Genomic DNA, 26,095 nt, shown 5'->3' with positions numbered 1-26,095 from the left:
TCGAGAGAATGGTTTGACGAATAAAAATGAATTCCTTAACTTTTTGTTGGCATGGTCTGAAGATGATCTGATTCAATTTTCGTGAAAATCGGAGCAACGGCCTAGGAGGAGTTCGAAAAAGTAGTTTTTTTGGAGAATTCAAAATGGCGGAGAAATTGTCATGACGGAAAATGACGTCATGGGGTGCAATCGAATTGGCTTGAGCTTAGGAACCAGAGGAAACAAGACTTTTGGTTCAAAAGTTATTAGCATAAACATGAGTGAAACTTTGGACAGTTGGTGGCGCTAGAGGGATTGAGTTAGAGACTCCAAATTTTCTATGGTGACAGTTCGGACTGTCCTCTATGTGCCAAATTTCATAACTTTCCCATAAGCGGTTCTATGGACTGCCATAGACTTCCAGAGCAGAAGAAGAAGAAGGAAAAATAATAAGAAGAAGAACGCCAACGATTTCAATAGGTGCCTACGCACTTTCAGTGCTTGGCCCCTAATAATAATATTTGTAAGGAATATCATAGAGGGTTCATAGAATATCTTAAAGGAAGAAAAAATGTATTTTTCATCCATGTCTTTAATTTATACAGTTTTGTTTTACAGCGTCTTATTTGACAAAAAAATGTTTTGTTGTAAATTGATAATTTTTCATTCGATTACATTTTAAAAACTTGATTAAATTGGTAAAGTTTATTTAAATTTGTATTAAATCGTAAAAACAGAACCCCCCCCCCCCCCCAAAAAAAGAAGAAAAAAATGAATTTAAGGCTAAATAAAATTGATTTCATGGGGGCTAAATTAAACTAAATTATTAGTTTATTAAATTAAATCAAAAGGTAGCCACTCTGAAGTTTAATTGTTAACAAACAAGTTTACATTTTTACATTCATTCTCAAGGTCGAACAAATATTTGGAAAGCATTTCCTACCCAATTAATGGTAAATTAATATTGTGATAATTTCATGATATATCAATCGTATAATATGGAAAAAAATATTGTGGTAATATTTTTGGCCATATGGCCCAGCCCTATGTATGTGTGTGCGTTATTTATTTTAAGGTTAAGATCTGTTTAATAAAAGCATTGAGGACTATATACTTGAATGCAATTGCTAAAAAAACGCAATCTCATGTGCAGGCAGTGCAAGTATTGACATTCCTGTTCTGAATATGCTGATATCTGGAGAAGCTTTCATGCTGGAGGTGAGCAGATTTTAGTTTAATTACATGCAAGTCCTCAGTCCTATCTCTTAATTCTCTCTTACAATGTTTCTTCATTTCAGGCATTAGATATCTCTCTGAAGAATTCCATGCCCTGGTTGGTCCTGGCTGGTTCGGGGGGGCTTGCCAATCTTGTGTGTGACATCGTGGAGAACGTGCAATCTGCTCCGATGCCCTCAACTGGAGGAGCAGAGAACGAGGAAGGGTCCTCCAACATGAGAGAACGATTGGCGGAGAAAGTAAAGATATACTTTCCTTCAGAGCAGGATATGAACAAATATGTTGACAGGGTAAATGTTACACTCTTTATTCGACCATATAACATAAAAATAATAAAACTGAATTGTTTTTTAGTGCTGTTTTTTCTTCTTCTTGTTGCTTGGCTGGTACCTGAAAGGTTTTAAGCATTTACCAAAACAAAGACCTCATTTGCATTTATAACGCGGAACAGGAAGGAGCAGATGATTTTGACACTGTGATGCTTAAAGTCCTTGTTCAAGGTAAACTTTAAACGGTTTATTACAGTGCTTCTACATCTCTTCAACTTGGAACCCGTTCGGTCTACAGTGGACCTATTCATTACATTTTCTGTATATAATTTTTGCTCTCTCTCTGTTTGTTTGTTTGTCTGTTTGTGTGTGTGTGTGTGTGTGTGTGTGTGTGTGTGTGTGTGTGTGTGTGTGTGTGTGTGTGTGTGTGTGTGTGTGTGTGTGTGTGTGTGTGTGTTAGGGAGTAAAAAACATGTTACTGGCAATTGTAATCCCTATACTGATGAGTTGAAGCTTGCTGTAACATGGAACAGAGTGGACATTGCCAGGAGTGAACTCTTCAATGGGAACATCGACTGGAAGGTAGAGGATTGTGGGAAATATACTGTAAATGAGCTTTTAAACTAGGGCAACCGAATAGAGCATCTTTGGGATGTGGTGGAACGGGAGCTTCGTGTCCTGGATGTGCATCCCACAAATCTCCATCAACTGCAAGATGCTATCCTATCAATATGGGCCAACATTTCTAAAGAATGCTTTCAGCACCTTTAATCAATGCCACGTAGAATTAAGGCAGTTCTGAAGGCGAAAGGGGGTCAAACACAGTATTAGTATGGTGTTCCTAATAATCCTTTACATGAGTGTACATCATTTAATCATGATACTTGTCAGAAAACTATGGTAATACAAACATTAATCGATCACAAAACCATAGCTATTTTTTTTCAACCTTTTGTATCAACCTTGCAAAAGCGAGAGCTTACAAAAGCTACAGTAAACACTAGCGTTTCCATTACACTTCAAAATGTGCAAATTGAAATTGCGAATTGAAAATATGGCCAATGGAAACACGTCAATTTCGCAAAAACTCCCATTTATCGCAAAAAAGTTTTTATCCCCGCATGAGGTGTTTTTTCAGGCAATTCAAAAAAGGAATATTTCACTAAACTGCAATGGAAACAGTTTTTGCGCATTTACAGGTCACCTGACGTAGATGGCGTGGTATGTTTGGACAGACGATGAGACAGAGTTCTTTATTAAACTCATAAAAGACAAAAGAATTACAGGAATACTGGATTCTAAACCTCAAAGAAATACCACAATCAAGAGCTTGAAGCAGAAATGAGGAGAAACACCTCATATGTGCCACTCACAAGTATAAAGGGCTTTCCTTACCATTAATGCTTGGATAACACACTTACGGCTCCTCAGATTGAAAATAATGGCTAGTGCGATGGCTGGGATAAACCTACCAACATCCGTTACCATGATTGTTGGAATGACTTATCGCGTGAGGAAAAAATTACATTTTAGTCGCATAACTCAACACTAGTCACATAACACAACGCCAGTCTATATCAACACTTATGTTGGCTAGAGGGTTTGCCTTTTGTTTACATCGAGGCAACAACATTGGAACTGTTAATAGAAAACGCAAGAATAATAAGACATACTTAAATGTTGTGATCCACAAACAACAGATTGTCCTGACAAAGAGGAAACTGCTCTACTTGAGGAGAAGCTTTTGTTTGTAGACTGCAGTGCACTCTATAAGTTCCTGGAAGCTGTTCTCTGTAACGTGCTACCCACAGATAAACATTGGGGTTATAATGTTCAGGAACAGTGGTTAATATCAATTTTAACCACTCTAAGTTTGTCAGCATTAGATATAATGAGTTTTGTAAACAGAGTGTAAAAAACAGTGTCTCTTTGACAGCGACCACACTGTCTTCTCTAACGCAACTCAACCAGGCCTTGTCCGCTTCAGCGTATTCAGATGGTGGGGATTATTTAAATGAGGAACATTATGACTTCACAAAGCCCGGAAAAAACGCATTGTAGACCAAACAAGTCGTTCGTTGTATTTCTTGGAAAGTGGATTCTGTTAAATAAAATATCTCCCTTTGGAGTGGACTTTTAGCTTTGTAACCTTGCAGATCTGTTTTTATGCTCAAACAACATTACACACTAACTAATGTTGAAAAAGTGAAAAGCATAATATGACCCCTTTAACTAGTAATAATATTTCACAATAAGACTTTTACTGTATTTTTGTTTATATAAGTGCAGCCTTGGTGAGCAGTTTTTCTGGTATGTGGTGATAACCTGGTATTTCTTTCCTGGCACATGCAGTACGATGATCTGAAAGATCCCATGACTGACGCGCTGATAAACAATAAACCCCAGTTTGTGCGTCTCTTCATTGATCATGGTCTGAACATTTTGAGCTACCTGACTTACGGAAAACTGGAAGATCTTTACAACTCCATCCCTGAAAACAGCCAGACCGGCAAACTGCTGCAACATATCCTGAAGGAGCGCAGGAACGAGTCCAGCAAAGATCAGAAATACCACATTAGCATTTATGAGGTGAGATCTGAAAATTGTTGGACTAATATTGGCAGATTAATTGGTGTATTACCCCATAGAAGATTTCATGCTAATTTTTTGAGATAGGAATTTGGGGTTCCCTTTCAAGGGAACTTCGAGCTGCGTCAAACGCTGCGGGAACGCCCCTGCGTTGTGCGTCATGAAGCACGTATGGAATCAGCCCAATGGAGAGATGAAACGTCATAGGCGGGTGACGTCATCGACCAGGAAACTATAAAGCACCCCAAAAACACAAGCGCATTAGCTTCTGTGCTTTCAGTCGCGCTACATGTGAATCTGTCCCTGTGTGATATTGTCTGTCTTACATACCCTGCACCACACAAACAATTTATCCCTATATATATATATATTGAGAGATTATGGCGGACGAACAGCAGTTTAGAAAGTGTGTTCCTCCCTGCTCGCGTTATTTAACGAGCGGGGATACACATGATCTTTGTGTTGTTTGTTTGGGAGTTCAGCATGCCCAGTTTGCTCTCGAGGGAGCAGACTGTGAGCATTGCGAGCGTTTGCCGTTAAGGACGCTCCGCTCCCGCCGATCGCTCTTTGAGGAGAGCGGTTCGGTGCGCGCTCCCCGCGGTTCGGGTCCCGCTTCTGCCGAGGCAGAGCGGCGGCGCTTATCGTGGGGATCGCAGATGGATCTCACAGCGGGGTTTGAGACGGGCTCTGCCTTATCTCTCCCTTCACCTGTGAGATCCAGTGCCTCAGTCCCGGGTTCGGAAGCACGCGCTGCGGTTTCTTCCGCTCGGGCTGAGGCACCAATGCTGCAGCTATCCAGTTCTGAGGAACTTGATGTTGTTAGTGTTGAGGGAGATGTGGAGGATTCGCCACCCCACACTCCTGAGAGTGATGAGCTTATGGAGGTGTTAACAAGAGCTGTTGAAAAACTTAATATTGAATGGCCAGTGACTAGACAGGAGTCTGTTTCTAAATCAAAGTTGGATGAGAGATTTTTGCCGTCACGTGTGCAGCCTCCACGCCGGTGCCTGCCGTTTTTCCATGATCTCCACACCGAGGTGTCGAAATCATGGAGAAAACCGGTGTCATATAGAGTGTTTAGTCCCCAGACTTCAACATACGCTAATATTATGGGAGCCAAGGCTCATGGTTATGGTGCTTTGCCTCGTGTGGAAGAGACGCTTGCGAGCCATCTCTCCCCCGAAGCAGCATCATCTTTTAAGGCACCGGCATTACCCACCAAGCCTTTAAGAAACACTTCGGCTTTGGTGGGTAAAGCATATTCGGCAACAGGTCAGGCTGTGTCATGTCTGCATACTATGTCAATCTTGCAGGCATACCAGGCTGATCTGCTAAGGGACATGAGTGAGAGTGAGGAGGTCAGTACTGACGTAGTTCGCGAACTGCGTCAGGCTGCTGATTTATCCCTGCGTGCCACCAGAGAATCGGCCAAATTAATGGGTCGTTCTATGGCAGCTCTGGTGGCCGCAGAAAGACATTTGTGGTTAAATCAGACTAATATTAAAGAGAGAGAAAAAGCTTTTCTTTTAGATGCTCCTCTTTCTCCCATGGGGTTGTTTGGTGATGCTGTGAATTCAGTTATCGATAAATTCCAAGAAGAAAAGAAACAAACTGCAGCTTTTAAAAAGTTTCTTCCCCTTAAAGTTCATGTCCCTGGGGCTGCTGGGCGGGAGCAGCCCCGGCCGTCTTCGAGCTCATCACATAGAGCGCAGCAGAGGCAGAGTGTCGCGTCTCGTGCTCCCCCTGCTGGACAGTGGGCTCAGCCGCGACACTCTCAGCCGAAGCCTTCTCCCAGTAGAACTGATCTGAGGACAGTTATATTGGCTAAGAAGGCTTCGGCTAAGAAGAAGTCCTGACGCCAAGCCGTTCAGGATGCTGAGGGTGGTCCCCACCGAGGCGGAAAGGTGTTCACCTCTTTTTACGGTGCCCATTCCTCCTCGGTGCCCTCAGGGGCTCGTTCTGCCAACCCCGCCTTTATGCCGGGGCACAGACGATCCCAGCGAGCGCTTTCCCGAGGGACGCTCGCTCCCTCTGAGGAGGGTCTCAGAGCGGTCAGACCAGTTGTTCCCTGCCGGTGCGCCGTTACAGGGCGCTGCGTCTGCTGCTCAAGTTACACCAGAGGCCAGTCTCGAGAGGCTGGTACCCTTAGTAGAATTTCTGGCAGAGTGGAAAAGCCTTCCAAAAATATCTCATTGGGTCCTGCAGACAGTAGAAAAGGGTTATGCTATCCAGTTCAGGTGTCGTCCACCAAAATTCAGAGGGGTTCTGCACACAGTGGTGGGCCCCGAGCAGGCTCTGGTATTGGAACAAGAGGTGAAAACGCTCCTTCAAAAAGAGGCTATAGAACGGGTTCCTCCTCCCAGTTTGGAGTCAGGTTATTACAGCCGATATTTCATCGTTCCAAAGAAGGATGGGGGGTTGCGTCCAATTTTAGACCTGCGCATATTGAATCGCTCGGTAGGGAAGCTAAAATTCAAGATGCTCACTATCAAGCAGATCGTGTCTCAAATCAGGTCCGAGGACTGGTTTGTCACGATAGATCTGAAGGACGCATACTTCCATGTGTCCATCCTTCCACAACACAGGAAGTTCCTGAGGTTCGCCTTCGGGGGCGAGGCGTACCAGTACTGGGTTCTTCCGTTTGGCCTAGCTTTATCTCCCCGCACTTTCACGAAATGCATGGATGCAGCACTAGTGCCTCTGAGGCTTCAGGGCATTCGTATTCTCAATTACATCGACGATTGGTTGATTTTAGCTCAGACCGAGCAGATGGCGGTTCGGCATCGAGATGTCGTCCTCGCTCATATCAGAAAGTTGGGGTTGAGGCTGAACGCAAAGAAAAGTGTATTATCTCCTTCCCAGAAGACCACTTTTCTGGGTGTCGTTTGGGATTCGGTATCGATGCGGGCGCGACTCTCTCCGACCCGCATCGCTTCGATTCTCTCAGCTGTGAAACAAGTGAAGCTAGGCCAGCTACTCACTGTCAAGCAGTTTCAGAGACTGTTGGGTCTGATGGCAGCAGCGTCCAACGTTATACCTTGCGGCCTGTTGTACATGAGACCGCTACAGTGGTGGCTCAGGACCAAGGGATTCTCCCCGAGGGGAAATCCGCTCCGCACGTTCAAAGTCACGCGGCGCTGCCTTCGTGCTCTGGTCATGTGGAGAGAAACTTGGTTCCTATCCAAAGGTCCTGTGCTGGGGGCTCTTTGTCGTCGCATAACGCTAACGACGGATGCTTCCCTCACAGGGTGGGGGGCGGTCATGAGTGGTCGCCCAGCCCAAGGTCTGTGGCAGGATCATCATCTTTCGTGGCACATAAATTGTCTAGAGATGTTGGCTGTGTTTCAGGCTCTGAAACACTTCCTAACAGACCTGAGAGGCCATCATGTGTTAGTTCAATCAGACAACACGTCGGTGGTCTCTTATATAAATCATCAGGGGGGCCTGCGGTCTCGCCGGCTTTACAAGTTGGCCCGTCAGATCCTCCTGTGGTCCCAAGGGAAGCTACTATCTCTGAGAGCAATGTATCTCCCTGAGTATTTGAATGTGGTAGCAGACTCCCTGTCGAGGCAGGGGCCGAGGCCAGGGGAATGGAGACTCCACCCCGAGGTGGTGGAGCTCCTTTGGTTGAGTTTCGGTCGCGCCGAGGTGGACCTATTCGCTTCCAAGGAGACCACTCATTGTCATCGGTGGTTCTCCATCACTCTTCCAGCCCCCCTGGGGTTGGATGCTATGGTGCAGCCGTGGCCGAGGTCACGTCTGTACGCCTTTCCCCCGATTGCTCTGTTACCAGGAGTTCTGGAGAGGGTCCGCCGGGACGGGGTCAGTCTACTACTAGTAGCCCCGTTCTGGCCGGCCCGAGTATGGTTTGCGGACCTGATTTCTCTCCTGGACGGTTCTCCTTTGGAGCTCCCGGTCAGGAGGGATCTACTCTCCCAGGCGGGGGGCACGATACTTCACCCCCGCCCAGAATTGTGGAAACTGTGGGCTTGGCCTCTGAGGGGGCCCAGCTCATAGACTCCGGTCTCTCAACCGAGGTTGTTGAGACCATTCTTAACTCCAGAGCTCCGTCCACGAGGAAGCTTTATGCCTTGAAGTGGAAACTTTTCACTTCTTGGTGTGGAGAACACCTGCAGGACCCAGTTAACTGCCCAGTGGGTGCAGTGCTGGAATTCCTGCAGGAGCGCTTCTCCACAGGGTTATCCCCCTCCACACTAAAGGTGTATGTGGCGGCACTAGCTGCTTACCACGTCCCTTTCAGTGGAGTTTCTCTTGGGAGACACCCGCTTATAACTCGTTTCCTCCGTGGCACTTTGAGGCTGAGGCCAGCAGTTCGTACGAGGGTGCCGACTTGGGATCTGGCCATTGTATTAGAAGGTCTTTCCCTAGCTCCTTTTGAACCTATCGAAGAAGTTCCCGAGAAGTTTCTCACTTTTAAGACTATCTTTTTGCTTGCTATCTCTTCACTAAAAAGAATCGGAGATTTGCAGGCTCTGTTGGTTTCACCCTCGTGCCTGGAATTTGCACCTGGCATGGTTAAAGCTTTTCTGCATCCTAGACCAGGTTACGTTCCTAAGGTTCCTACTAATATTTTTAGACCTACGGTTCTGCAGGCTTTCTGTCCTCCTCCATTTATGTCATCGGACCAGGAGAAACTTAATTCACTCTGCCCTGTTAGGGCATTAGACGCTTATGTCCACAGAGCTGCCCTGTGGAGGAAATCAGAACAACTTTTTGTATGTTTCGGGCCACCCAGGAAAGGGTGTCCGGCGTCTAAACAGAGAATGAGCAAGTGGGTGGTTGAGGCTATCTCACTTGCTTATGAGTCGGCTGGCCAGCCTTCACCTTTGGTTGTCCGAGCTCACTCTACCAGGAGTATGGCTGCTTCTAAAGCTCTTTTGTCGGGGGTTTCCGTGAGTGATGTTTGTGATGCGGCTGGATGGTCTTCACCGCATACTTTTATTAAGTTCTATGACCTAGACTTAAGCTCTACCCCTGGGGCACAGGTGCTCTCGTCCTCTGTGCGCTAGTCTCACATGACGGTCATTTGGTCCTATGGCGACGTGGGTATTCGCGTTCCCGCAGCGTTTGAGGCAGCTCGAAGTTCCCTTGAAAGGGAACGTCTCGGTTACGTATGTAACCCTAGTTCCCTGATAGGGAACGAGACGCTGCGTCGCTCCGCCATACTCCCGGCACTCCCGTTAGCGCTTCCTTCAAGCCTATCAGAAGCTAATGCGCTTGTGTTTTTGGGGTGCTTTATAGTTTCCTGGTCGATGACGTCACCCGCCTATGACGTTTCATCTCTCCATTGGGCTGATTCCATACGTGCTTCATGACGCACAACGCAGGGGCGTTCCCGCAGCGTTTGACGCAGCGTCTCGTTCCCTATCAGGGAACTAGGGTTACATACGTAACCGAGACGGTTTTCATGAGCTGTATGCCAAAATCATCAGTATTAAAACAATAAAATACCTGAAATATTTCAGTTGGTGTGCAATGAATCTAAAATATATGAAAGTTTAATTTTTATCATTACATTATGGAAAATAATGAACTTTATCACAATATGCTAATTTTTTTAGAAGGACCTGTATATTCCTATTAATATTTAACTTTTTTTAGAACACCAGGGTGACAAAGAACATAAAATTGTCTAGTTATGACTTCTTGTTTCACAGGAGTTTAAATATGAGGAAACACAAAGGCCAAATTCCCTTAATCGGCCATCACAATGAGTGAAACCAAAGAATATAATTCTGATGTGCATCAAAAGATTGAGCATTACAAAATAGAAAGTGGCTGTAAGAAAATAGCTTTTAGCAAAATAGCATTTTGACAACCAATAACTAAGAAGTTACAATCAACTAAAGATGTTATGAATCTGCCAGGAAGAGGACGTGTGTCTATATTGCCTTAATGCACGGTGAGGAGGAGAGTTTGAGTGGCCAGAGACTCTCCAAGGATCACAGATGGAGAATTGCAGAGATTACTTGAGTCTTGGGGGTCAGAAAGCCAAAAAAAATATCAAAAAACCCCTACATCACCACATGTTGTTTGGGAGGGTTTTAAGAAAAATACTCCTCGCTCCTCCAAAAACAAACTCCAGCATATTTAGTTGTTAGACATTACTGGAACTTCAAAAGGGGCTGGATTCTATAGTCAGATGAAACAAAAAAGGGCTTTTTGGCATCAAATCCACCAGATGTGTTTGGTGTAAACGGGGATAAAAAGTACCCCATGCCTACGGTTAAATATACTGCTGGATCCTATATGCTGTGGGCCTATTTTTCTGCTGGAGATCCTGGACATCTTATTCAGATACATGGCATTATGGATTCTAGAAAATACTGACAGGTAAAAAAAAAAAAAAACCTGACTGCCTCTGCTAGAAATCTTATAATGGGCCGTGGTTGGATCTTCCATCAGGACAACGGTCCAAAACAAACATCAAAATCAATACAAAAGTGGGTAACTGAGCACAAAATGAAGCTTCTGCCATGACCGTCCCAGTTCCCTGACCTGAACCCTATAGAAAGGGGTGAACTGAAAAGAAGAAGCGCCAACATGGATCTGTGAATCTGCAGAGATTCTGTATGGAGGAATGGTGTCTGATCTCTTGTCCGTTGTTCTCCAAACTCACCCGGCATTATAGAAGAAAACTCAGAACTGCTATCTTGGCAAAAGGAGGTAGCAAAAATGATTTAATAATAGGGAGCCAATAATTATGACCAGCGTGTTTTGGAGAAAAGCATTTATTTCATAATGTCATTTCCCCCCACTTTCAATTATTTTACTTCAATGAAAGGTTCGATTTTTGTGAATTTTTTTAATGAAAGATAAAAAGGATAAACAATGCAGATTTATTTTTTACTGCCATTTTTTATCATATTTACCAGGGGTGCCATTAATTCTGACCACCACTGTATCTTTGTTTTTCTTCCTTTTGAAGGGTAAATATTTGTGGATCGAAACTGTTGCAAAATGGACAGGCCTGTGCTGCAGTTCTTTAGATGTTTTGCCCGCTAGTCATGTGACTGAAAACTATAAATATGCGCTGTTGATTTGAGTTGTTGATTTCTCATCCCAGGTGTCCCAACTGCTGGAGCGTCTGTTAGGGGAGGTATGCCAGCCCTTCTACACTTCTGTACTGAAGGTGGACACTAATTCTACCAAAAGAAAAGCTTTAAAGGTACCAGACTTAGTACCTAGTACCTCAGAATTTAGACCCGTCTAGTCTGAATTTTAATTCTTCCATGTCTGCTCAGTCCCCAAAAATAAAATGTCTTTAAAACCACCCTTCAGCAAGCATGCCAGGTCCTGCAGGGGGAGTGTGGCTATCGGGGGACACAGTGTAAGCACGCGTGGTTATGTCTCTTCATCTGGGCAGTGCTGCAGAACCGCAGTGAGATGGCCATCTTCTGCTGGGAAATGGTAACATGCTTCTGATGAGTTAGCAATTTATATCGATTTTATGTTCTGTCATTATTAGTCGTATTGGATATTAATTTTTTTATATTTAGATTACATGTGCTGTCTTTGAAAACTCACTTAAAGTTAATATTCAACCAAATGTATTAACTGTCAAAGTAAGATCTTTAGCAAACCAAAAAAAAAGTGTATATATTGTTGCAAAATGCAAGTTGTATTTTCGCACCGTTCTCCATATAAAGTTTAATATGTATTTTATCCAACTTTAGCAACATACAAATAACTATACTTGCGTAAAGCGATATATTTTTTAATAAACCTCAACTGCTTGAATTTTATTTAATCTTAAAATGTAATTATCACCCAGCTCTTTATATAAAGTTGGATATAAAAGTATGTCCAACGTTATCCATATACTGTACATACAGCAATACACTATATAGCAAAAAGCAACTGCTTGATTGCTACAAAATTGTTATCGGTGTATTATTGCTAGATTAGCTATATCACCAAGCTCTAATCTTCTAAATGCTATTGGAAACTATGTGGCATGAAGATATTACAATATTGGAAACATTAAAATAATTTTCTCTAATGCTTTGAAACAATGTGTATTGAGAAAAGCTCAAATACAAATTAATTTGTATTATTTATGTATTTATACAGTAATGCCTGAATTTATTTGTATCAATTAAAATGACCAATTTTAGTTTTACTTATTAATAGGAATCCTAATTTGTCAGCCATTTATAAAAAGTGTAATGCATAAAAGGAAGTGGTCTGCACATCATCGCTCTCACCTGTACTGCTGTTCTCTCTCAGTGTGGCGAGTCGGTCCTGACGGCTCTGGGAGGATGTAAACTGTTGAGGGAGCTGTCCAAACAGGAGATTGAGACCGAGGCCAAGCTTTCTATTAAGGATTTGGCCCAGAAGTTTGAGAACATGGCTCACGGTATGTTTCAGTATCCGTTTTTGGCATCCTATAAACGTTCTAGTGATAAAACCCTCTGTTTTCTTCCCTGGGATTTTTTGACAGATGTGTTTACCATGTGCTTCCAAACCAAAGCAAGTGATTCCTATAAGCTACTGATCCGCAAGTCTACTATGTGGGGTGACGCCACCTGTCTGAAGATGGCCATGGCTGCTGACGCCCGTATTTTCTTCAGCCACGATGGAGTACAGGTCTTTTGACACGCAAACACTCATTAATAACAGTGTTTGTTTGGTTTTGGTAAGTGTTTTTTCTTTTCTTTTTCTTAAACAGTCTCTTTTTTTTGTAGTTGATGCTGTCTCAGATCTGGTGGGGTGATATGGTAAGAGGAACTGAGCTCTGGAAACTTGCACTGACTATGGTCATTCCTCCTCTCTGCTACACCAACCTCATCAAATTCAGGTCAGTGCGTCAACCGTGTAACCTTTCCCGTAACACTTTACAATACGGTCGCATTAGTGAACATTAGTTAATGCATTAACTAACATTAACAATGATCATTATGTTTGCTTTATTTGTTAATGTTAGTAAATAGAAAATACAACTGCACATTGTTAGTTGATGTTAGCACAGGTCTGATGTGTTCGTAAATGCTGAAATTAACATTAACCAAGATTAATAAATGCTTTAGAAGTATTTTTCATTGTTAATACCAATGTTGGTAATTTTATTTAACAGGATGTAGTAAGAGATAAACCAACTAATGCCACAAATCTTCACAGAATTCAAATCCATTGCTAATATTTGCAGAAATTTGACCTGAACAGAATTTTGACATCCCATAAATATAATCCCATAAAAATAATGTTGTTGAGAAACTGAAAACATTTTGAACAAACTTAAAGTTTACATTTTTAGCTCCCATCTGGGTCAAAAAAGACCCGAACAGTAAACAAGGCTTAAACTGATTTATTACAGTACCTGTCAAAAGTTTGGATTTTTTTAATGTTTTTGAAAAGTCTGTTATGCCCACCAAGACTGCATTTATTTCAGAAGTGACAGTGAAGACAATTATAATGTTACAAATGATGTCTATTTAATAAATGCCGTAAATTTAACTGCCTATCAAAGAATTCGAATCAGAATCAATAAGCACAACTGTTTTTAACATTGATAATAATAATAATAAGAAGAAGAAGAAGAATTTTTACTCTAGCATCAAATCGTCGTATTATACTGATTTCTGAAGGATCATGTGACACTGAGTAATGATGCTGAAAATTCAGCTTCGCATCACGGGAACAAATTACATTTTAAAATATGTTCAAATAGAAAACAGTTCTTTCAATTTGTAATAACATTTTAAAATATTACTGTTTTTACTGTATTTTTGATTCAATACATGGAGCCTTGGAGCAGAAGAGACTTCTTCCAAAAACGTTTAAAACAATTGTGTATCCAAACTTTTGGCAGGTACTGTACAACATTCCCAAGAAAATGTTTTGTTTGATACATTTTGATTACAAAAAAGAAACAAACGAAGAAATGTCTTAATGAATTAGCAGCATCCCCCAGTGATGTGTTAACTAATACAATATGAGTTTAACATTTGAAATGTATAGCTTATTAGGAATGACCAATTTATTTATTTCTCACAGGAAAAAGGATCACACAGAAGATAAATCAGTGATGGTACCTCCACCCTCAGCAACAGACTGTCACTACACAGAAACTGTCTTCTCCTTCAGTGACATCAAACCCCAGTAAATTAGGTTTTATTTAAAACATCATGCATAAATATAAGATCTCTGTAGACATACCTTTATCTGTGATCTTCTTATGATATTTAGCAGTGAAGCAGAGCAAGAGGACTCAAATAATATCAGACGGCCAGCAAAAGGTTTGACTGTTCAGTTTGAAACTCATGGGTTAATGAAAAATTTTCACAGAGATTTGTTCATTAATTGTCTTTTTTTTTTTTGGTCTTTTAATTTGATTGCACTGACTGAAATTTGTTGCCCTTATGACTCTCCCTGTTTCTTCCTTCCTGTAACAGGTACTCTTGCACACGGCAAACCTAAGGAGCCCTTTCTGGTTTCCCGCTGGAGGCAGTACTGGTACGCTCCTGTCACTTCATGTATCAGCAACGTTCTGATGTACTTCCTGTTCCTGTTTCTGTACGCCTACGTGCTATTGGTCGACTTCAAGCCCCCTCCCCCTTACGGTCCTGCCCCTTCGGAGTATGTGCTGTATTTCTGGGTTTTCACATTCATGTGTGAGGAGATTCGAGAGGTAGGTGCCGACACGGGGGCTTCACTCGTAAAAAGTGTTGGGGTAACGCATCACAACTAATGCCAGTTACGTAATCAGGTTACTTCTTTCAAGAAACTAGTAAATAATGCGTTACTTTTAAATTTACAAAAAAGTTATTTTTTCAAATAAATAATTCAAGTTACTTTTGTTTTCCCATTTATTGAGTGACAGCTCTCTTGCCTGCATGTTGGGTAAGTGCAGAGGCTTTTTGTGCGCAGTGTAAACATGATACTATAGTTTTTGAGTTTCATAGTACATGTTGTTGTAGTTCTAGACTACAGATATACTCACATACTGTATTCTTCTAAATTAATAAAGCAGGGAAATGCAAACTCAGAAAACTACGCAAACCTGCAATAATTCAATGTTAAATAACACAAATATACTTTATGTATTTAAGATAATTTTATTAACCAATATATTTGCTACTGACCTTTGATGATCCAATTCCACCATACAAATCAGCAAAAAATGACTTTAGATAAACATCACATTTGTGTTTCTTTGTTTTTTTGCAAACCTATTTGTTTGAGCGGCGCCCTCTACTGTACAGGCGTGAATGTGCATTTCCTTCAGCATGAAGCTATTCATTTGACTTCTGGTGTGAAAGGGCCTTTACTTTTGCTAAAAATAGAACCTTTTTTGTTGTTGTTTAAAAACAAACAAGCGAGCCCAGCCCAGGTGAGAAAAGTAACACAATAGTAATATATTTTAATAAATAAATTTAATAATTAAAAGCATTACTTTTCATGAGTAAGGCAATTAGTAACTTATTTAGGGATTAACGCAATATTGCATAATATAATATAATACAATATTATATAATATAACATTACTTTTAAAAGTAACTTTCCCCAACAGTGCAAGTAATACAAAGAAATGAGAAAGAGTTTTTCAGTTGAGTTTGATTAATCCTTCCAGTTATTCTCCATTCTCCTGTCTTTCATTCCCAGGCGTTCTTTGTGGGCAGTAAGACATTTGCTCAGAGTTTGATGCTGTATGCTCAGGATGTGTGGAATAAGTGTGATGTTCTTGCCATCTCCCTCTTCATTGCTGGTTCGTGCTGCAGGTAATGGCCCTTGACAGTCGTGCAAGTTTTCATAAAAAATATTAAACAGCAAAAAAGTTTTTAACATTGCTAAAAATAAGACATTTCTTATTCTTATTTTGCATATGTGACCCTGTACCACAAAACTAGTCACAAGTAGCACAGGTATATTTGTGTATTTGTGGCAATAGCCATCAATACATATGGGTCAAAATTATTGATTTTTTATGCCAAAAATCAATAGGATATTAAGTAAAGATCATGTTCCATGAAAATATTTTGTAAATTTAAATTGCATGTATAAATCTCAATTTCAAAAAATTGACCCTTGCGACTGGTTTTGTGGTCCAGGGTCACATTTTTATCATAATTTCTGAATGATCATGTGACAGAAGACTGGAGTAATGATGCTGAAAATTTAGCAGTTATCGTTTACTAAATATTCTTCATACCTGTGTGCATTCTACTAAATTTTTGAGTAATCATCTGTATATGTGTGCCTATGTGTCTGTCTCAGGATGTTCAAATCGTCATACAGCATGGGACGTGGTATTCTGTGTATTGACTACATGGTCTTCACGCTCCGACTCATTCACATTTTCGCTCTTCACAAACAGATGGGTCCCAAAATCATCATACTTGTCAAAATGGTGAGACAAACAGAAAAACGTTGTAGTTCAAAGTTTTGTGAAAATGAAGTGTTCAATTTGAATCCTCCCTCAATATGAATACTGGTTCTGTCTAAAGAGGTAGAAGGACGATTTAGACTTTTAAAACTTTACAGCTTGGTAATATGTAATATGCATGTTAATAGTGAATATGTGTACCTTAATATAAAGTGTGACCATGATTTTTGTTTGATATTAGGAATTGAGGGACAAGTTGAAAATGTGTTCTGTGGTAATCAACATCATGTCACAGATTCTATCTATAGAGTTGAAAGTGGGTTATTGGTCATTCATTCTGTTCAATAAATGCCTTTATTGACTTCTTTACATACTAAAATCCCACTGTGTGTCGAACATATTCCAGATGTAAAAAGAGAAATGAAACAAAAAAATAAAGAAATAATATAAAACATTTCAGTACTTGAAAAATGCCGGAGACCATTATATCAACTTATATATCTCTCCTCTTTCTATTTTGTATGAATGTTTTTGAACCACAGATAAAGGATGCGTTCTTCTTCTTCTTCTTTCTGGTGGTGTGGCTGAGTGCGTATGGAGTGGCCAATCAAGCTCTACTATATGCATACGATCCAAGCCCTACTCGAGCGTTTCGTAGAGTATTGTACAGACCATATATGCATATATTTGGACATATTCCTGTGGAAGAAATAGACAGTATGCTCAATTCGGATTTACACTTCACTTTACAATTAATAATATTTTGCAAGTTTTTGTTAGCATCCACTGAATATATTGTATATTTGTGTGTGTTAAGCTGACATGTATTGGGATAGCGACTGCACAGACAATATCACATTGATTGATGAAGGGAAAGAGCCATGTAGAGACACCAGCCACAACTGGCTTGTGGTCGTTTTGCTGGTCATCTTCCTACTGGTCACCAACATCCTTCTTATCAACCTGCTCATTGCCACATTCAGGTATTCTTTTTCTGTTCATCCATCTGGTGTACGTGGCCATCAAATGATCCATCCATGTATTTCTCTTTTCCTTGTGTCTGTTTGTGCAGCTATACATTCTCTAAGGTTCAGGAGCGCAGTGACACATACTGGAAGTTTCAGCGCTATAATCTAATAGTGGAGTATCATTCTCGTCCAAATCTTGCTCCACCCTTCATCATCCTATCCCACTTCAACCTCTTTATCAAAAGAAACCTCCGCAAAGTGCCATCCACCAAAATCCACCATTTTGGTAAATTATAGAAAATATTTTGGGTAAATTTGGTATGTTTGGGTGTTCACACTTGTAGTTCAGTTCTCTTGGTTCTTTTGGTCCGAAGCAAAAAAGAAAATGGGGGTGGGATGGGGTTGGATGGGGTGGGGTGGGGGGCATCATAAAGGAATTATGCTTAGGGCACCAAAATGGCTAGCAGCGGTGCTGGACGCATGTAAACTTCTTATGAATTTGTCTCTCTTTAATAGCCCTTCAATTGAAGGGTAGAGAGGCTAACAAGCTGGTGAAATGGGAGACCTTGCAGAAGGAGAACTTCCTGGCTTTCGAGAGCAAAAAACAAAAAGGCACCGACTCTGAGAGGCTGAAACGCATTAGTGCTAAGTAAGTCAATCTGCATGAAAAATCACATTTTACCATTATATAGACATACTCTCACAACTTTCTCACACGTATTTAACAAAGTGGATAAAGAGGGGGTGGAAAATATCAAGAAAATATGTTATAGGTCTTAAAGCTGCAGTAGGGAGTTTTGGGAAAATGTTGACTTAGCCTGAACATTTGAACAAGCACAACTTACAGGTCCAACCCCCTTGCTCTCTACTGCGCTACAGCCCTCCCTCCACAGCTCCTCCCTCCACAGCTCCTCCCCCACAGCTCCTCCCTCCACAGCTCCTCCCTCCACAGCTCCTCCCCCACAGCTCCTCCCTCCACAGCTCCTCCCTCCACAGCTCCTCCCCCACAGCTCCTCCCTCCACAGCTCCTCCCTCCACAGCTCCTCCCCCACAGCTCCTCCCTCCACAGCTCCTCCCCCACAGCTCCTCCCTCCACAGCTCCTCCCCCACAGCTCCTCCCTCCACAGCTCCTCCCCCACAGCTCCTCCCTCCACAGCTCCTCCCTCCACAGCTCCTCCCTCCACAGCTCCTCCCCCACAGCTCCTCCCTCCACAGCTCCTCCCTCCACAGCTCCTCCCCCACAGCTCCACAGCTCCTCCCTCCACAGCTCCTCCCTCCACAGCTCCTCCCCCACAGCTCCACAGCTCCTCCCTCCACAGCTCCTCCCTCCACAGCTCCTCCCCCACAGCTCCTCCCTCCAGAGCTCCTCCCCCACAGCGGAGCCTGCCGTGAACGCGCTGGCTAGTAAGCAGGACCACCGATGACGGCGGATTATAAACAGTTATGGAACATTCACTAATAGGGACGAAACATCAACAATATGCTTTACATTGACTATGGCCTGCCCATACTTTGACTACAAACTTGGTCCTCAAATCATTATGTATTTTGCAATACATGTAGCAGCTAACTTTCTAACGTTGCACTCTTTCTATAAGTTATAAATAGCTAGTAAGATAACGTTAAAGGATTAGTCACTTTTAAAAAAACTTTTGCTGATAATTTACTCACCCCCGTGTCATCCAAGATGTCCATGTCTTTCTTTCTTCAGTCGAAAAGAAATTAAGGTTTTTGATAAAAACATTCCAGGCTTTTTCTCCATATAATGGACTTCAATAGGACACAAACGTTTCAAGGACCAAATGACAGTTTCAGTGCAGCTTCAAAGGGCTTTAAACGACACCAGAAGATGAATAAGGGTCTTATCTAGCGAAACGATCGGTCATTTCAAAAATAAATAAAAAACTTTGTTTTATAAGCACAAATGCTCGCCTTGCTCTGTTCTGTGATGCAAGTTCATGATCCTGTTCGAACTCGTTCATCAAAATGAACAAATCTTTTTTCGAGTCATTTCGTTCGTTGAATGAACGAAATGACTCCGAAAAAGACTCGTTCAAAATGAACAAATCATTTTTCGAGTCATTTCGTTCGTTGAATGAACGAAATGACTCCGAAAAAGACTCGTTCAAAATGAACAAATCTTTTTTCGAGTCATTTCGTTCGTTGAATGAATGAAATGACTCGAAAAAAGATTCGTTCATTTGGATGAACGAGTGCGAACAGAAGAGTCATGAACGACGGTACGCGCTCGCGCTGTGCAAGAGATGGGTGATCAGCGCGTACACGAGCGTGATTGACACTGCTAAGACATTCCTCCTGGCTCTGATTGGTTGTTTCTGACCGGAAGCGGTGTATTTCTGCAAATGGCATTAGGACCACAGGGAGGAGCCAGAGGAGCTTGATTTTTTTCACAGATTATCTGTCTGATATTCTACTGTCAGGACATAATGACAGTTTTAACAAATATTTGTTTACAAAAGCTACCTACTGGAGCTTTAAGATGCTGTCACATAGGTGAAATTTTGCTGATCAAAAATCATTGTTGATTGTCAGTAGTGAAGCGATCTATGAAGCTCTGTTCACACTGAAGCTTTCTGTTGGTCAACCCCACAATTCAATGTGCCCTCACATGAATTTTCAGATCACACATATTCCTATTATAATGACTGGATTTCACCCACACAATTTCATCAAGCAATGTAAATGACCGCATCTTAATTGTAAACAATTCATCCATGGATGTTTCTTTTTTTTTTATAATAAAGGTTTTGACCTCATAATGTTTTCATCAAAATGTCATAACTGGACCATCGGTGCAATAGTAAAGCTCACACTCAGCTGCATACACTTTTGAGTGCCACGCTCACATCTCAACATCCAGTCAACAGCGGATGAATCGAACCAACTCCCGGCCTTACATTTTTTTTCTTTTTTGATAATCCATTTCACTCAGGTGCAGAGTTGTAAGTCCAAGTTCAGAAAGTAAAAGTCCTCCTCAGTCTTTTGTTCCAATCAGCTGGATTTGCTAATTAGCACAGTTTTTCAGCCAGGAGAATTAATTACTAATTAGTGAGATCAGCTGACTGAGTTTATGAGTGGGATAAACATATGGCAGGACTTTTACTTTCTGACCCCTGGATTTACACCTCTGCTCAGGTGTATGTGGAAATATGGAAGAAAACATGTGTCGCTACTTCTTTCCCATTGGGACAGATGTGATTGTAAACCGTTTTACCTCAGATAAATGTGCAATGTTGATGTTTTGTGCATGTTTCAGGGTGGATGGTGTCGTCAAACAGGGTGGCGAGATCCGAGATGTTGACCACAGACTGCGAACAGTAGAATCAGAGGTAAAGACATGTGATGTGATATCTGTATTGCACTGTTTATAGACTGTAGAAGCTGTTGTTCAAGGAGGAATATGCTCATCTATATGCAGATCGAGTTCTGTACGTCTTCTCTTCAGTGGATTATGGAAGCTTTGTCTCAAAGCAGTACAGCGAAGGGCATTAAAGCACACCCGACACGCAAAGGTACAACGGCTTGTGTCGCAGCACATACATTTTAACTGTGTTCCCAAACTGGTGAGTCATTATTTAAAAATAATAGCATCAAGGATAGCATGTAAAAAATAAATCAATAAATCAATTATCATTTAAATAAGGCGCTTCGAAACGTTTTTGTCAGTCCAACAACTTACTCTTAAAATAATTTACTTTAAGTACCCCAAGATAGATTTGAAGGTGATATTTCAATAATGTAAGAACACATACTCATGTTTACGTTTTTCTGATATCGGTTAATGGTCACATGACATGAAATTACAATGATCAAATATTTAATCTTTTTTATTACCCCAAGTGTTTTAAATTCTTAAATTATTCAAAATTAATGTAAGCAAAACTATTATTGTTATTAGTTTTAATTCTAATAATAATTACAATTGTACTGTAAATAAAAAAATACATATTTATTTCACAGTTATAATACTAATATATTTTATAATACTATATAATATTTTGCCATATATTGCGATTTGAAATGTATTTATTAGTAACAACATTACTTGTAAAAATTAATGAAATATATTGCTGTTGTAAATTACAATTGTACTGTAAAATAAAAACATAATAATTTCTATTTTACACAAAGTTATAATACTAATATTTATGTCTTAATTTCCTCACTTTCTAAAATTTTAAACTCTAAAGCTTTTATTCTGGAGCATTACTGGTAAAATGCTATAAACTTCTTTCTGGAAATTATGCAATGTGTAAAATACAATTAATTGTAACTACTCATGTATAGTTAGGATAGCATTATAAATATATTTATCAGCTTTTAAAATGAAGGATGTTGTTGATGTAAAAAAAAAAAAAAAGTCCAATCAAACCAGTTGAGAACCACAGCTTTAGTGGATACATTTGCCATTGCTTGACAATTAGAAGATATTTTAATTTCCAGCATGTACTGATGTTGTCACATTCTTCTTTTTGTCATCAGCTGTTGTTTCATTCTCCCTTGAGAAATGAAGAGCCTTCTCTTCTGTCTCTCTCTCACGGACACATTCAGCAAGAAGACACAGAGAGACTATTAAAGGAGGGGTGATGACTTGTCAAAAAACTACCCTCATTGTTTTGGTTTCCATTTTTAAAGTGGTCATCCTGGCCTTTTCATGGTTCATCTTTTGACTTTAGTACTCCCAAATGACCTGTCCTCGTTTCCCATGTGATTGTGGGAATGATGGGAGTAAGAGAACAGGGCACAGAATGTCCTTGAACTTACTGTACACTGAAAGGTCAGTTATGTCATCATGTTACATTCATAGATTAATCAAACAATAGTTTTATTGTCCGTAAATGTAGTTATTTTTTTAAAGGTCAAGGTGATAGTATTCATAGAATCTGATTTTACAGAGCTATAACATTTTTTAGAAGAAAGCGACATGGCTTAAAAGCTTCAGTGGGAACAAACCCAAAGACATTTTATGCCTTATTGGTTAAAACAACAAAAACAAAAAAACACTTTACATTGATTATGTAATCTTGGCAAATAATGTTACAGTACATCAAATATGCCTAATGTTCAAAAGGATATTTTTTATATAAAGTCCAATAGAAGAGAGCGCATCTAAAGGAGAAGTATCCAGTCAAGATGCTCTATGGTCTAGAGTATTAGTAGTCCATCAAAGAAAACTTTGGGATGACCATGGAACTCTTTAAAATGAAAAAGCCTTTATTATCAGTATTGCTACATACAGAAATGTAAAAACACTCCAATGCGTTTCGGCCCATGCCTTCCTCAGGGAGAGCAACTCCACAATCTCAGGCACAGGTTCAAGCAGTTTTATTCATTAAGACATCAGATCATGTGATCAACTTCTCTTTACAGCATTAAACATTCACCAGCACATTGTCAAACTCAGAAACACCACTTCATAAATCCCCCCCCAAAAAAAGACATCACAAGAAAGGAGTAAAATCCAAGTCTTCGTTCAATCCTGGATATAAATTGGCTTTTCATTTATAAATCCAATATGTCTCCCTCTGATTCAGTTTAAGTTCTCCATTCCCTTTCCTAATATTACTGTTCACATGATCAACACTCTCAGGATAGAAGCGTTACTATCATTTAAAATGTGTTGCCATTGGATTTTCTTCATTGCCCCTCCTGATGGCATATTTATATTCAGTAAATTCAGTACATCCAGGACATTCCAGTCTAAAAATTACATGATCAGTTTGACAATTAATAAAATGTTTAATAGAATAGATCTTGTTTGTTTGTACATCTAGAAAGGTTTTATCTTGTACAACATTATCACAATGAAAGCCACCCTACGGTTGAACACCTAACAAGGAGGAGGGTAGCTATGAACTAATTTATCCCCTAGGGTTGAACTTTTTTATAAAAACTTATCATTGGAGGATCTGGAAATACATTTCTCAAAAATTCATCACTTTGTAAAATGTTCTTTTACTTGTTTCAGTGATTTTCAGTGATATTTTTTTATATTTCACTGTATTAGTTGACAAAACAAACTAATTGAACATCTATAATTGAGGTTTTTTTCACAGTCAAACATGAAACAGATTGACGCAGTGAATGTTTACATTTTAAATATAGCAAAAAATATATATTTTTTACTTTTAAGACATTTAAGATCAAATGTTATTGCATGCTGTAACAATGTTCTTGGATTTTGCTTGTTTTCTGTTTTGTTTTGGTGGATATTTATAGTTACATTTTGTGATGACATTTTATTAACTCTTTCCCCGCCAGCGTTATTGAAAAAGTTGCCAGCCAGTGCCAGCATTTTTGATAATTTTCACAAAAGTTTCATCGCCCCCAGAATATTTTGTTGTATAAATATCTGAACATGCAATATTTCAATGGAAAGAACAGAGCCTTATGCATTGTTTTTTTAATCAACATTTGAATGTGGGTAAGTTTAATAAAATAAAATAAAAAAGAACATTTGAGCAAACGATGCAGAGCGATCATCAAAACACAGATGGAGTAGATCAAGTCCATCAACACCCCTAAAGATTCACAGTCCTGTAGCCCGTCCAAATTCTTTAAATTTTCATTGCTTGAAAGGTATAACAGCTGCAGAGAGAGGAGTTTAAAGGGTACGATATGGTTAAGAAATAATATAGAGTACAGATGTGACCTTTAGAAAAAGAGCTGGAATAGGGAAAGAGAGAGTCACACTCAATTGTGTGAATGTTTGTGTCGGTCCTAAAGTTGATTTGTTCCTCGCCGTAATCTTCCTTTTATTAATCTCACTTTCCCTCGCACATTCAGACAAAGATGTATTAATAATGAGCCATTTAAAGCAAATACGAAAAGCCACTTGTGATCAGTTTTGTAATTGACATTTTATATAGTCAATTAGGCCGTTTACATCTTGTTTCTTTTTGTTTTTGTACAGTTTGCAAAAAGTATAGTCTCCGAGCGTGGTCAAACATATAGGAATTTATGAAAAACATGAACAGATATTTCTACATGAGATATTTCTTTTAGAACATCTTTCAGCTATGTCTACGAAACATCGACATGAAAGATGAGTATTGCTGTTTTTCTGTTACCTATAAAACTATTATACTTCAAACTCGTCTAGCTATTGCCCATTTCACAGCACAGTCATAGATACGCAGTTATTTTATGTATGTGGCTAAGCAACGGTTAAGCTAATGAATTACCGGCTATATTTGTACGTGAATGGCGGGATGATTCATTTTTTAATCCGTCTACACCGATACTTTGACAAGAGTTTTAGGTCTGATCCAGAAAACAGACGGTAAGTAATAAGTTATGAAAACATGTGATAAGCAGTTTTGGCCTCATCATCAAAATGTTTTAACATAGCGCAAGTTTCAATTGTTTGATAAATTATCTAACGATTATACCTAACTATCAACAGTTATATGTGAAACAAGCTGAGTCACATTAGAGTTGGATTCTTGTTTATATTGTACATTGTTATTGAACCGCATGTTTAACAGTGCTAGTGTTCTTAAATTGTTTACCACGGTTTCATTTTTAACAACACTATCGCAACATTTATCGTATTGCCGGGTGTGATTGTTATGTTTTGTATGGTGTCTTCTTTACACTTTCACCCCATGGATATCTGTTTCCTACAGTTAGCTGTAGTGAACTCTAGGTCTTCTCTTTGTTCATATACGACAGTATGCACATGATTTAATAAAATGATGGTTTAAACCACATTATTTTATTATACCATTTTGAATAGCGCTTAAATGTATATTTTATATTTTAACCCTTTATGCAAATATAGAATAGGCCTACCGCACAAGGATCTCTGAAATATTTTTTTCATGTAAAACATCTATGTAGATCTATCTATGTTTTTAAAAATACAAAGAAATCTTTCTACCAGCGACCCTCAAAATCTGGGCATACAACAAAACACAGTGCATCCGTGTACGATGATTGATCAGAAAATTACTTTTGTCGCTTTGTTTGAAGAAACACTTTAATCAGCTGGTGCTTGATAACTATTAAAATTATTAAACAACCCTCAATTCGGTAATGATGCGATATTGATATCACGTTTTGATTTCAACTCAATGCGCTAAAGGTCTATAACTGAACTTTAACGTCTTAATATTTCGTAAAAGTTAACTTTACTTTCTAAACGCTTTTTTACGGAACTTGTTGCGAAGATTCACCCATCCATATGTTAAAAAAAAAAAATATATATATATATATATATTTTGGTGTAATTAATAGAATTCTCTCTGGCAGTATATGCATCACTTCTCCATGACTTTACTTCTGATTCAATGAGGCTTTAATCCTACCTAGCGGTTTACGACGTCATGACGATGACACCCCTATACAACTCCTCCTACAAGGCGGGCTGAGCACTATCAGTTGTCCTGATAAACTCAACACAGAGCCCAGCCTCAGTTATAGCACACAACCCCTGGCTCTAGCTCTAATAGTCGCGGACTGCTGTGCTACTGCAACATCTCATTGATCAAAAGTCGAAGGAATTGATCAGAAGTTCCTGTTTGTCTGAGCCTGCCGCAAACTACACTTTTTTCGACTCACACTTCTAACCCAAAAACTTTGTTAACGCACAAGGCCTGGACGATTGTGCTGCAAGGACTCGCTCAAGAGATTTCTGGAACTAACAGAATCTTTCACCATCGAATAGGGGACCAAAAAATATGAAA

At 40.0% G+C, this 26,095-nt stretch overlaps 1 protein-coding gene across 1 annotated transcript in view; it reads left to right on the top strand.

The window, feature by feature from the left end:
• The window catches only part of LOC143718280 (transient receptor potential cation channel subfamily M member 4-like), a 49,481-nt gene extending 25,607 nt beyond the window's left edge, over positions 1 to 23,874 (top strand). The window contains exons 7-28 of the mRNA XM_077209307.1: positions 1,133 to 1,197; positions 1,278 to 1,505; positions 1,613 to 1,715; positions 1,945 to 2,066; positions 3,837 to 4,073; positions 11,161 to 11,262; positions 11,376 to 11,504; positions 12,324 to 12,453; positions 12,538 to 12,683; positions 12,782 to 12,894; positions 14,091 to 14,195; positions 14,283 to 14,332; positions 14,489 to 14,724; positions 15,699 to 15,814; positions 16,311 to 16,443; positions 16,962 to 17,136; positions 17,237 to 17,402; positions 17,492 to 17,673; positions 17,904 to 18,036; positions 20,665 to 20,737; positions 20,827 to 20,920; positions 21,891 to 23,874. Of these exons, the coding sequence (XP_077065422.1) occupies positions 1,133 to 1,197; positions 1,278 to 1,505; positions 1,613 to 1,715; positions 1,945 to 2,066; positions 3,837 to 4,073; positions 11,161 to 11,262; positions 11,376 to 11,504; positions 12,324 to 12,453; positions 12,538 to 12,683; positions 12,782 to 12,894; positions 14,091 to 14,195; positions 14,283 to 14,332; positions 14,489 to 14,724; positions 15,699 to 15,814; positions 16,311 to 16,443; positions 16,962 to 17,136; positions 17,237 to 17,402; positions 17,492 to 17,673; positions 17,904 to 18,036; positions 20,665 to 20,737; positions 20,827 to 20,920; positions 21,891 to 21,919 (2,867 nt within the window). The 3' untranslated portion in view covers positions 21,920 to 23,874. The remainder of the gene's footprint in view (positions 1 to 1,132; positions 1,198 to 1,277; positions 1,506 to 1,612; positions 1,716 to 1,944; positions 2,067 to 3,836; positions 4,074 to 11,160; positions 11,263 to 11,375; positions 11,505 to 12,323; positions 12,454 to 12,537; positions 12,684 to 12,781; positions 12,895 to 14,090; positions 14,196 to 14,282; positions 14,333 to 14,488; positions 14,725 to 15,698; positions 15,815 to 16,310; positions 16,444 to 16,961; positions 17,137 to 17,236; positions 17,403 to 17,491; positions 17,674 to 17,903; positions 18,037 to 20,664; positions 20,738 to 20,826; positions 20,921 to 21,890) is intronic.
• The last annotated feature ends 2,221 nt before the right edge of the window (positions 23,875 to 26,095 follow it).

This window comes from Siphateles boraxobius, unplaced genomic scaffold, assembly GCF_051911475.1.
Source record: "Siphateles boraxobius isolate OS27281-9 unplaced genomic scaffold, OSU_SipBor_1 61, whole genome shotgun sequence".
NCBI classification, from domain to species: Eukaryota; Metazoa; Chordata; class Actinopteri; order Cypriniformes; family Leuciscidae; genus Siphateles; species Siphateles boraxobius.
Note: the sequence above shows the minus strand (reverse complement) of the source record. Positions and strands in the feature narration are given on the sequence as shown.